Genomic DNA, 13,056 nt, shown 5'->3' with positions numbered 1-13,056 from the left:
GTATAGGCAAACAAACAAGCAACAACCACTAAGATCATTATTCATTGTACTATTACATTTGGGGAAAGTTATTACAATACAGACGTTCACGTCCCCACAAACGTAGTAGTTATTACGTAATAGTGATAGTTATTACGTTTGTGGGAAATTGTGTGTTACATTTGCAGTAGGCAGCAGCTAATACGCTTATGGAAAATGTATTACATTTGTGGGTTTATTACATTAAATGCTGTTGATTTTTATTACGTTTACGGTCATTATTACTTTGGCGGGCGTTGGGGGGGGCACTTGAGGTATAGTGCCCAGGGGCACCAGATGGGGTTAATACGGGCCTGCTAGTCAGAGGTGCGAATGTCTGGTGGGAGAGAGTTCCAGAGGCTAGAAGCAGGTCTGCTAAAAGCTTGTGACCCCATGGTGGTTAGGTTGGAAGAAGGGGCAAAGAGCTGGATGGTAGAAGAGGATCGGAGAGTGCGGTAGGGTGTGTGGATATGGATCAGTTCAGCGAGATATGATTGTGCCAGGTTATGAAGGATCTTGAAAGTGAGGAGTAGAATCTTGAAATCAATGGATTTGATAGGGAGCCAATGGAGTTGCTGCAGGGCTGGAGTGATGTGTTCAGAAGAGGGAGTTCTGGTGATGATACAAGCGGCTGCGTTCTGGACCAGTTGGAGTTTTTGGAGTGATTTCCGAGGAAGACCATGGAGGAGAGAATTACAGTAGTCCAGACAAGATGTAACAAGGGTGTTTACAAAAATAGCAGTGCAGGTTGGTGTGAGTGAGGGACGGAGGTGGTTGATGTTGTGTAGATGGAGGTATGCAGACCGGGTAACATTATTGATGTGGGCTTCGAAGGTTAAGGTGCCGCCCAGGATGACACCTAGGCTCCTTCCCTGGGGTGGACCTCGGTTTTGTCACTGTTCAGTTTAATGAAGTTGAGTGAGAACCATGATTTAATCTCCAGTAAGCAGTTGGGTAGAGCTGTGGGTGGAAGTAGGCTTGGTGGAGATATAAAGCTGTGTATCGTCAGCATTCCTGAGAATGTGTCCAAGGGGCAGAGGGTAAATAGTGAACAGGAGGGGGCCAAGGAAAGAGCCCTGGGGAACACCACTGGAGACTAGAGAGGAGCAGGATCTTAGGTTCTTGAGCTGGGCAAATTGTGTGCGACCAGTTCGAAGGCCAAGCCAGAGGGATGTCAGTGATTCCAATGGAGGCCAATCTGTCCAGGAGGATGTCATGAGAGACAGTGTCAAAGGCTGCGCTGAGGTCGAGGAGAACCAGGATGGAGAGTAAACCAGAGTCAGATGCCATCAAGAGGTCATTTGTTATTTTCACGAGGGCTGTCTCAGTGATATGAAGGGGTCGAAAGCCAGACTGAAATTGTTCAAAGCAGGGGCGGTTCTGGGGGGGGGGGGGGCCAACAGGGGCCAGTGCCCCCGTAACTCCGAGTCTGGACCCCCCTGTGGCCCCCCTGACAGGGAGTCTGCATTAATAACACAATGACAGATTTCTTGCAATGATTTTGTTCTAAAGACAGAAGAGACAGAAATATAGTGTCTCAGCAGTTTGCAACCCAATCAAAATTGCTGAAATTGTAAACACTGCTTTGTCTGAATGAGGGATTTATCCTTCTTTCCAGGTTGTATGTGCCCCCTAACAAAAAAGCCGGCCCCAACCTGGCCCCCCTATTAAAACTGGTCTAGAACTGCCACTGGTTCAAAGAGGTTGTAGCGAGACAGATGGGTGTGTAGTTGAGCTGCAACAGTTCCTTCGAGTATTTTGGAGATAAATGGCAAGTTTGAGATGGGACGAAAGTAGTTTAAATCATTCGGATCTGCAGCGGGTTTCTTGATAGTTGGAGTAATAGCAAAATGGCTCCATTCGGCTAGTCGGGGGTAATCCAGGTATCTAGAAGCTCTGAAATGCCAAACTGATTTGATATGACATTATTGACACTCTTTTTGGGTGTCTTTACTGTAGCTGCCAACATAAAAGTGTTTGCACGCACCCCATCTGAAGTGGTTGCATGAGCTCAAACATATATGCACATGGTTCCAAATCAAACAATCAGAAACGTCTTTCCATCAGCATGGGGATGGAAAGATAATGACCCAGTTTTGGTTGAACTTGTCATTCAATACCACAAACATATTTTTAAGTGGAATCAGTTCACAGAATCAACATTTCTATCATTATCTTTTTAAACTCATAAAATAGAGTTGAAAAAAAGACCATAAGTTTGAGCCTTTTTTGAGCTTCCCAAGTTTAGCTAGAGTTGCCAAATTAAGTTACATCAGAGACTTAAGTTCTGTTACAGGCATTTTTCTCCATAACAAGGTTTGTTTTTCTCTCTTATTCCACCTAAGCTGTGTTGTGGGAAGCTCACACAGCAGCACTGTGGGGTCATGAACAAGTCTGTCCTCATCTGACCCCCGGGACTCTCCTCCCCTTCACCTCCCGTCTTTGCTGGTGACCGTCAGCTTTGTTGTGCTCTGTATACAGACACCTGGGCTCACTGCCAGATAACTCTGAGAAAACGGTGGCCTTGTGCCAACCTGCACTTGTGGAGGCGTTAGCTAGGGTAAAATCCGCAACTTATCTCCCAGGGTCTGTACTACAGGCTCTTATTTCCATAAATTTCCGTCCCACTTTCTCACACACATGCGCACTCTGCCATTTCCTGCCCACTGTAAAATATAGTCCCTTCTGTGTCCTGAGGTGACCCCACATAATAAGACTATTTACTCTCTGCTCTGTCTGAACAGCAGAGGGAGAACAATGTATGGGAGGAAAATAACCAAAGAGAGAAAGTATTTCTGTGTGGTCCTTGTGATCTGTGGCTAACCTTTTTATTTTTCTAACTAGCTCCCCCTTTGTCACACGCTTTACTGGATTATTTACTCGGTTTGTCTCTCGCCTTTCAGAGCTCCCTCCCTCTGCGTCTCTCTCTCTCTCTCTCTCACTCTCTCTCTGACTCTCTCTCTCTCTTTCTCATCTAGCCTCTTTCACCCGCCCACCAGTTGGTTCCTGCTTAGTGTTATGTGGCGATAAGAAAGCCGACGAAACTAAAGGAAGAAGGCCCTAAACAGCCCTTTTCTCTCAAGATTTGCATCTTCTAGTCCTGCAGTTTTACTCTCTTTCGACTACCGTGAGTATCTGTCTCTGCCGAATCAAATGAACAGACTATAATTGTGTTTGGCAAGGAGCAGAGAGGGGATGACAGAGGGACATACTCACCCCTCCTCTAACCCTACACGGTTAGGGAGAGTGGCGGACGTGCAGAAAAGACAGTAAACTATGTCACAGATCGAGCTGAAAGATTTCTTGAGCTGCAGCTGTACTAGTGTAGGAAACTGAAAATGCTCTGGAGACAGACTGAAAGTAAGTCAGACCAAATGGTGCTATATTTATACCAGAATAAAACTATGGACTAATGCTTGAAATAAAAAAGATTGCTGCATGCAATTGCATGCGATTTTGATCCTGCAGAGAGAAGAATATTTGGCTTTTCTTCAAAATGCTTAAAAATATAAGCAACAGGAAGGCTGACTGATACTCCTTGTTTAAGGCAATCATTGTTCCTTCTAGCACCTTCTCTCACATAAAAAAAAACAGAATCCAGGGCAGTAACTGTATGGCTTTAAGTGATTCACTACATTTTCTTTAAAAAGATGTTAGAAAAAAAGGTGAAATATTTCTGTTTACTCCAGTCCGTCTCGGAAGGTCAGCTCGGACTTTTGAATTGACTATCTGCCAATTTCTCTGCCATTTTAATTTGCTGTGTGTCTGTGTGTGTGGGGGAGAGTGCGAGAGTAAGAGAGAGAGAGTGTGTGTGTAGGATAAGCCACAGAACGACAGGTGAAAAGACAAACACAAAAGCAAACATTATTCCTCATTACCTAGAGAAACTTCAATTACAGACTGTGAACATGATGAACTCTCTGTTGTATGCCATAATATGACGTTTTGCATATCACTGACCCTCAGATTCATTTACTACTTTTCGCCAAGGACACAATTTTGCTTTATTATCTAGATGTGCTAAAAGGAATATTTCCCCCCAAAATGAAAATTCAGTCATATGGAAAGTCAGGTGATGTTTTGTAGTCCACAAAAAATAATTGACACCCTCAGCGCACGGTCAAGGTCATGAACCTGCTTTTAGCTTAGCAGCTGCAGTGAAGTTTCTGGCCTCAAAAAGGGTGTACATGACATAATTTCATATTATTTGGGGTGTCAGGATTTTCAGAGTCTTGGATTATACCGGACAGGCTGTATGGAGCCATTTTATGTTTTTTTTTCAATAGTTTTTTTAAGTTGTAAAGCAAGTCTCTTGTTTAGGAGAATCGAGCAAAACCGTTTGACTCCAGAAATGTTTCCTGGACTACGAAAATGAATTGTCACATTTTAATCTTTGTGACCTTATCCTTTAATTTTACAGATGACTGGTACCCAACAGTAACGTAAAGTGTTTCCATTTGGGCATCTGTAATGGTGCTGCGTCAACTTGTGTTTAATATTTTTTGTGAAGAACTGAAAGATCATATCTTAAGTGTCAACGATCACAGTCTTGAATTGTCTTTCAGTGGCTGCTGTTCTCAGGTACCACTGCAGTGTATTTAATAGGCGTCCAGACTAGCAAAGAAGGGATTTGGCTTTCTTCCAGACAGCCATTACAAAGCCCTTAATTAGATTTTCTGGTTCATAACAAGTTCACAACACAGATACACACACGCACAGGTAAGTATGTCCACTGTTTGCTTTTGAAATAGAATAAATGGCCAATTAAATGTTCAAAGTGCGGAAAAATGAAACATAATGGGCAAAAGATATTAAGAAAAGAATCATCACATGTAAATGGAGAGTGTAAATATGTCTGTGTATGAAATAATAAAAAATAACCTTACTGCAATCTCTCTGGCCCAAACTGTTGGTCGTACTTACTGCTACCTTTAAAGTGCTCCCCTGTGTGTCATAAATACAACTCGTGGTGTATTCCAGTGCTTTTTTCCTCTTTACAATACGATTTACCGTTTAAGTACATAATACCGCATGTATTTTTGCCATTTACTGTCCAAAGTTTCTACTTTTTCATGTAAACAAAGTAATTAGTCAAAAAATAGTTAAAGAGAAGTTAAATACTTAAATGAACTATAGAGACAAAACTAAAGCCATGAATAGATTCAAATCAGCACTACTACCTTCAGTTGGAATGATCATCATGATTGAGCCCATAAAGGGTAACTCCACCAATTTTACTTACTATTAAAGTTTGCTCACAGGAATTGGGATGTACTACTACTGCAAATGTGAAAAAACCCTTTGTGTCTCAAGATGAAGCTGTATGTAATCTGATAAATATCCTCCAGAGATGACACTCAGTGGTTAAGTTGCATTGTGGGTAATGCAGGCGCAAGGTTTTGAAAAAGGCAGTCCACTGGTCTACTATAGCACCACTGTACCACTGATGAACCCATTATGGCCAGTTTTTACAAATTTGATCAAAATGGATACCTCAGAACCAGAGTTATCACCTATTTATGCATTCTTCTTCTTTTTCAAAACCTGGTGCCTTCATTACCCAAAATGCAACTCAGCCACTGAGTGACATCACTGAAAGGCAATGGATCGGACCACATGCACCTTCCTCTACAGACACAAAAAGCTTTATAATACTTTTTTTAACATACTGCTCTTCAAGACCTGTAAACACACTTCATTGTATAAACTTGGGGGAGTTACCCTTTAAACACAAACTCCCTACCGCTATACATATTACACAGTTTTCCAAAGTAGTGTTCATGTCATGTGAGATTGTACACATTTTTGTGAAATTCAGTCAGCCTCATTTAAAAGTAGGTCACCTCTCTTTTATTACTCCTAATCAGGCAACAGAAGCACTTGACTGTATGCAGCTTTAGTTATTTCATTCCATCCATCTTAGATAATCAGAATAAGTTAATTGTATGTGGGTACTTACATTTTGTCCAGGAACATTACCTGTCTTGTATATTAACGCAGCATTACGTAACTTTTTTATCCTGAAATAACCTAGCCTCAGAATCATGTTGATGGTACAGTGTTTTGTAAAAAGCTGAATGGTGTCACTTGTGTCTGCACTGTGTAACTTCAGTTACTTTAGTTTTAAATACATGTTTGATTCTTACGGAGCCCCAGACATGACATGGTCAAAAAAAAAAATTAATTGTGGCCACAATATAGCTATAAAGTGTGCATGAAATACTAATTCATGGCCACAAAATACTAATTAATAATATTAACATCATTCCTGGACAGCTGGGTTAAACAAATCAAGCATGAAGGAGCTGCAGTCCTGCACACACAAATGAGTTTACGGCTAACACATTAGCACAACAAAACAACGTGTAGTAACAGGATGAGGACAAAAAGTTTGTAAGTCGGTGTGATGTCAGCATATGGGTTACCCACTGTAACAAAGTATCAGACATAGGCCTAATTAAATAACTGTCTCAATGCGGGATAACAAGATATTGACTAAAACAGAATAAGAAAAGACACTCACCTTAAAGACATCACGTAGGCTATTGCAGTTTCTAGAGAAGGTGCGCTCGATTTGCTTACCCAGCTATCCAGGGAATGATATTAATGTTATTAATTCGTATTTCGTGCACACCTTATACTTATTTTGTGGCCACGAATTAGTATTTTGTTCGCACATTGTAGCTATATTGTGGCCAGAGTTTGTTTTTTTTTACCATGTCCTGTCTGGGCCTCCGTAGATTCTAGATTTCAGCACATAGCATGCTTATGACGTGATGAATATGTTTGTAGTATCCACCTACATTACGTCTGACTAACTTAGATACAAGGGATTTGTATTTTCAACTGTGGTGTTGCACTTAGAAACTGTGGGGGGCGCCAAATCTCACAAAATGCCAACTTCTACATGACAGTGCTTTAAACTTAGAGATAACTGATGGCAATTAGCTGATCTTAAGCTTACATCCAGTTATTTCAAAGGAATGCCTGTGCTGTTAATATACCGGTTTATGTAATAAACGTACTGTCACCGCTCACCTTTTTACAGATGCTCCGCCTGACTGCAGAGCGAATGGGAAGCCTCTTGGCCAGGCGCGCGGCCATGCCCTTGGCCACCAGCAGCGCGAGGATGGCCAGCCATGGTCACGGTACACCAACACCACTGTGTTTTTCATGTCTGCCGCTGAACTTACCAACTCTGCGGTAAAACAGTGGCACATATGGCGTGTGGAATATACAGCTTTCTGGATAAACTGTGAGAGAATGAATTTCATAGTATTTCAAGTACTTTTTTTTATAGCAGCTATTATAAAAAATAAAAAAATAAAAATAAAAAAACAACCCAACATCTAGTCGACCATTATAGTTCCAAGCTAATGTTTGTTTGGTCACAGTAATTTCTGTCCATCATACAGAAGCTTACATACAATTTAAATGGACATTAGAAATAAATATTTCAAAGTATCTCTCTCTAAATTTTCTAAAATGCATCTTTGTTACTTTAATATCTCATTTATAACAACACCTCGTTAGTTTGGAGACGTTACCTACTGGGCCACGGACTGAAGAAAATGACAGCTTGAGTTTACCCACAACTAGCTGTTAGTCTGAGATGCAGGGTAATTATCAGAGACGCTAGCAGAGCAACACAGTAAATGAGCTAACAAAACGTCAGACCCCAATGTTTAAATACGGACTATATCTTTAAACCTTATGGCTGAAAATAACAGCAGTCCTCCTGCCGGGTATCAGAATTTGGCGTAACACCTGTTGCGTACACCAGCAGAAGCTTGAGCTGTAGATTAATAAAGTCATTCTCCATGTTTTAAGTGAATGTACCTTTCTCCACTGTTCACAAGGCCGATGGATGCAGCAGAACAGGCCTCAGTCCAGCAGGAGGCGCTGTTGTACCATCATGACCATGATAGCCATATTAGCAGACGGCTTTTGTGTTTAATCAAGTGTGGGACACATGACAGACAATAAGTGATCATTTTCAACAGCATTTTCACAGCGTTTTTTTTTTTTTTTTTAATTTAATGTACCCTTTCTGTCTCTGTCCATGCAGAGGTGGCAACTACAGTGGACATGTCTAAGCCACTGTACTACGACCGTAAGGACACACCTCTACCTGACAGAGCCTACAAAGATGTCCTGGACACTGCTGACAAGGGTCTGAAACAGAAAGAGAAAGGACCCTGGGGCCAGCTGAGCAAAGAGGAGAAGATTGCCTGTAGGCTCTTATTGACACACAGGCTGAGACAACCCACCGTACAGACGAAAACACACACAAGTTTAGAACACATCTTTAATTGGTATAAATTCAAGACGAAGACCCGTGGAAAATCACAGGGAAACCAGTGATAGAAATGCAGTAAATATAACTCTGAGATGGGCCTACTTGTATTTGAATATTTTAAATGTTATGCTGCGTTTTACCTCTACTCCACTCCATTTCAGAGTAGTGGAGTACTTACTGTCCTCTACTACATTTACTGTATCTGAAAGTCATAGTTACAGTTCATTTACAGATAAGGATTTTAAAAACCTGCAATGAGCATATGAAATGAGGAGAAAAGAAAAGAATATCCACTAGCTAAAACACTGCATGTAACTCTATCAGTAACATGAGGTGAACTGTCACTGTTAGCAAAACAAACCCATCACACCCTTTTTACTTTAGCTGCTAAACTAAAAGCAATAGCACACGTGTCATGGGTGTAACCAGCACCTTCTTAAATCAAAAAAATCTATGATCTTGGAGGTAAGTAAAGGCAACAAAAGGATCTGAATACTTCTTCCCTTGACTGTAACACCATCATATAGTGTGCAATCTCATAGATCACCTTTAACTTGGGTTTACACCACCTGACTGAAGATGACACTATGGTGGTGACGTTACTTTCCAAACCTAATGGTCAGTGGGATGGCTGGGGTGTTTAAGACCAAGAGATGAGGCAAGAGTGCAAAAGGTCAAAATGCACAACTATTTTATTTTCTTTGTGTGCACGTCACACTCTTGAAGTTAAAGATGAGAAAAGTGATTCTTGAGAGGGATAGTTGATTAGATGCTCTGGGTTGGTTTACACCCAGACGTTTTAAAATATTGTAAAAAAAAATATTTTTAAAAAATTAAAAAGAAAAAGAAACACCCCACACTATCCCATCTGATTGAAAATTAGGCAAATTAATCCAAATAGGACACCATATATATCCTGTTTCTGTTTCCATCATCAATTTCAAAATGTTTAAAATAACATAATAAAATAAGGTAGCACAGCATGGGTTTGGTTACAGCAGAAATACCCAGTCACTCGGTTACAGCTGCACTTTGGATGTTTTAACAGTAAGATGTAAGTATTTTAAATCTGAGGATTTTCAGAAACTGCACCCACATGTTGTATGGATGCTTTTACTGAAAGCCATTCCACTTCAAATAAGCATCTAGTTTTTACCTCATTCTAAAGTTCAATTTTCAGCTCACCACTTCCTGTGTGGGTGACACCAATTACTTCTGGACCAACAGAGTGAAGCAACCGAATTGTAGCTCCTGAACAGGATTACCTTGTGTTTTACTCCATATTTTTAAAAATTTAAAAATTAAATACTTTTGGAGAAGAAATTCAAACTCACAAGTGTAATATTAATAATATTAATGGGGTAATAATACCAATGCAGAAATATTCTTTTCCATGAGTGAACAAACAAGCTGTTGTCAGAGGAAAATAAGGTCCCCAGAACACTGTTTGAAGATAGAAATGAGGCAGGGTCCGCCACATATAAACAAAGCAAACAATATGAAATTGTGTTTAATTTGCTCCTTCAGTCATGAAAACAAAAAAAGTTTGGTTATTTAATTTGTTTAGTCAGAAAGAAATCAGTCATCTTCTTCTTCTGATTAAAATGTCATCTCCAAAACTCTATAGTGTAACTTTAAGGTAAAAAAAAATTTGGAAATGTACTAACAGGACACACACAACATTGGCAGGGATCAAAGAAAGAAGACAGGAAAGAAGCTTTCCAGGCAGCCTCTAGAACCCCGGACACTGCAAACTATTCAGCCTTTATTGCTTTCTCTTGTTTTATTCAATATGTTTAATGCACATCTGCACGCATATCAACCATAGTGACCCAACTTGGAAGAGGAGAGGAGAAAACTGTACACATTGCAGTAACAGCCTAATTTCTCTTCCTGACCCCCATCTCTGCCATCCCTCCTGCAGTGTACCGGATAATGTTCTGTCAGACCTACGCAGAAATGAAGCAGCCGTCAGATGAGTGGAAGACCGTCATGGGGGGTATCTTCATCCTCCTAGGCTTGACTGGCCTGATCGTGTGGTGGCAGAGCATCTACGGTAAATCTCTGAAAGGACAAAACCAGCTCTTTAAAATTTGACAAGGACAACGCAAGTGGCAGGGAACAGAAGAGCTTTATTGCCTCCACATCACACACCTGGTGCCGCTGTCTCTCGCTCGCCCATCCTGTTCGCCTTTTTCACAGCACACAGTTTGACTTATGGCAGGAAAGGCAGAGCTGTAACTAACAACGTTAACAATGGCTGTTCCTTTTAAGTATCGCCATTAGCTAGAAACCAAAAGCCAGCATGCATAATCTCAATGGACTTCTGGCTTTAGTAATGTTGTGAGTCACACGAGTGTTTGACAGGTCAACATGTCTGCTGTGTGAAAGGTTTATTATCGAAATAAAACATCACTCACAAGTTCTTTGTGTCAGGAGAGCATGTTTTTGAATATACCGACTCCTCTTATGAGTTGATTGACGTACCTCACACTGTCTCTATTCCTCTCTTGCTCCAGTCTACCCTGAACGCCCCAGGACCTTCGACGAAGAGTGGAAGGCCAAGCAGCTAAAGAGGATGTTGGACATGAGGATCAACCCCGTCGAGGGCTTCTCAGCCAAGTGGGACTATGAGAAAGGCCAGTGGAAGTAAAGCGCGTGTGGCTGAGGTGGCACAGAGCCTGGACCCATCGTCTCTGTTGCCTCCATGAAGCTGCTGTTGTGAAGTCCATTTCTGTAAATGAATGTTGCACCGCAGCTGTCAAAACCACTAGACAGACGGAGCATGTCCATTTTGAATGTTTCTGGAGCCAGTTATCACTGCGCTACCTGCAGCTCTCTCTGCTTCACCCACCTCAGGCTGCTGTCATGGTGACAACTGTATCTGTCCTGTTGTACACATAATAATAATAATAAAGCCTTGCTTGTATCTCTGTCTGACCATTCATTTTTTGGAGTAGGCACTCGACTCATTATCTGCCTGCTTCTGTATTGCCAAGGCGCATTTGATTAAATGCAAAGCCGCACGCAAAGTCATAGCTCACTTAAGTGGTGAAAAGTAAATTAAAAGTTTATCCAAAAGATTAAAACTCAGTCATTATTTATCAACCTTGACGTCGATGGGAAGTCAGGTGAAGTTTTGCTAACAAAACATTTCTTGACCCAAAAAACAACCTTGAAATGGCTCCATATATCCCAACTGTGTAACGCAAGTCACCTGCAATCCTGAAGTCCCAAAATAATTTTGAAAATTTTTATTTGCACACTCAATGTGCCATCAAGCTCATGCACTGACTTTAGACGGAATGCTTTTAGCTTACTCCTTTTATCAGGACAAAATCTTTACTGTAGCTGATAAGCTGAAGAGGATGCAAAAGACTTTGATAACAAAGTGTGAGTTGATAGCGACAGAATTTGATATTTGTTGGTGAACTTTTTCATGAACACATGCACTCAAATATTAAGTAAAATTCTGAGGTACCACTTAATTTCAGATGGAAATTGAGTGGTTTTTACTCTGCCTCACATTTCTGGCTACTTTGCTTGGTTTTTTATACAAAAGGTTTGCATCAACATTATGTATTGGTCCAGGGTTAAAATATGTATATATAGCTAAGCTATTTAAGCTAAGTCCTTAAAGTCTAGAGCAAGAATAGTTCAACCTGTTTTTGATGCTGAAATGCTCAAGTATTTTATAAAACAAGGCATCATAATTCTACGATAGCCATCTGTGTTGTTGCTCTCATGTTTCAAAGTAGACATTTTTCAGTAGGTTTATTTCAGTTCAATATAAGTTGAAACATTTTCACAGCACTTTTTTTTTTCTTGAGTAAAACTCATCCATAGACAGAAATAGCTCTACAAGATTTGGGGTTTTGCAGATTTAGCATTCCATTCTGCATAGTAAATACTTTTATTTGGGATTCATTTAACATGCAATAGACAGGTTGTCTGCTCTGCTTATGCAGAGTCAGAGACAGGAAGTAGTGAAGTAAAGAATTATTTGTACACACTAGTGCTGTCCGGAGGGTAATGGAGATGAGATGACCAGGTTTGCAGGTAGGTAGACAGGCAGACAGGCAGGGAAGGAGGGTTGAGTGAGCCAGCAGGAGGACTCAGGTGAGCAGTATAGTCACCACCAACACACACACACACACACACCAGTGGTGGTTCTAGACCAGTTTTAATAGGGGGGCCAGGTTGGGGCTTTTTTGTTAGGGTGCACATACAACCCGGAAAAAAAGATAAATCCCTCATTCAGACAAAACAGTGTTTACAATTACAGCAATTTTGATTGGGTAGTAAACTGCTGAGACACTTTATTTCTGCCTTTCCCTTCAAAACAAAATCATTGCAAGAAATCTGTCATTGTATTATTGATGCACACTCCCTGTCGAGGGGGCCACAGGGGGGTCCAGACTCGGAGTTACGGGGGCACTGGCCCCTGTTGGCCCCCCCCTAGAACCGCCCCTGACACACACACACACACACTCACAGGTGAGGAGCAGGTGAGGGAGAAAGGAGGGGAGAAGGCAGAACACACAAAGTACCGTGACAGGCTCCCTATGAACCTCTCTACCACTGTACAGTTGTGTCTGCCACTGGGGAGACGGTCACCTGGGGAAAGGGAGGATGACTGGCAATCCATTTTTTGGGAGGCGCTTCCAAAGCATGGACAGAAACAGGGAACTGAAAGGAGACAAATTCAGAAAAACTCAGTACCTCAGAATTATAAAAGT

General features: G+C 41.2%; 1 protein-coding gene across 2 annotated transcripts; it reads left to right on the top strand.

The window, feature by feature from the left end:
• The first annotated feature begins 2,950 nt into the window (after nucleotides 1–2,950).
• cox4i2 (cytochrome c oxidase subunit 4I2) lies at nucleotides 2,951–11,240 on the top strand. Of its 2 annotated transcripts, none has more exons than XM_030421982.1 (5): nucleotides 2,951–3,145; nucleotides 7,067–7,166; nucleotides 8,087–8,251; nucleotides 10,242–10,373; nucleotides 10,837–11,240. In XM_030421982.1, the coding sequence occupies exons 2-5, from the start codon at nucleotides 7,067–7,069 to the stop codon at nucleotides 10,968–10,970; spliced, it is 531 nt and encodes a 176-aa protein (XP_030277842.1). In that variant the 5' UTR covers nucleotides 2,951–3,145; the 3' UTR covers nucleotides 10,971–11,240. The 2 variants fall into 2 exon arrangements, with proteins under 2 accessions (XP_030277842.1, XP_030277843.1); XM_030421983.1 differs by lacking the exon at nucleotides 2,951–3,145 and adding an exon at nucleotides 3,360–3,378.
• Nucleotides 11,241–13,056: the final 1,816 nt, after the last annotated feature.

The sequence above is a fragment of the Sparus aurata genome, chromosome 7 (genome assembly GCF_900880675.1).
Source record: "Sparus aurata chromosome 7, fSpaAur1.1, whole genome shotgun sequence".
In the NCBI taxonomy this organism is placed as follows: Eukaryota; Metazoa; Chordata; class Actinopteri; order Spariformes; family Sparidae; genus Sparus; species Sparus aurata.
Note: the sequence above shows the minus strand (reverse complement) of the source record. Positions and strands in the feature narration are given on the sequence as shown.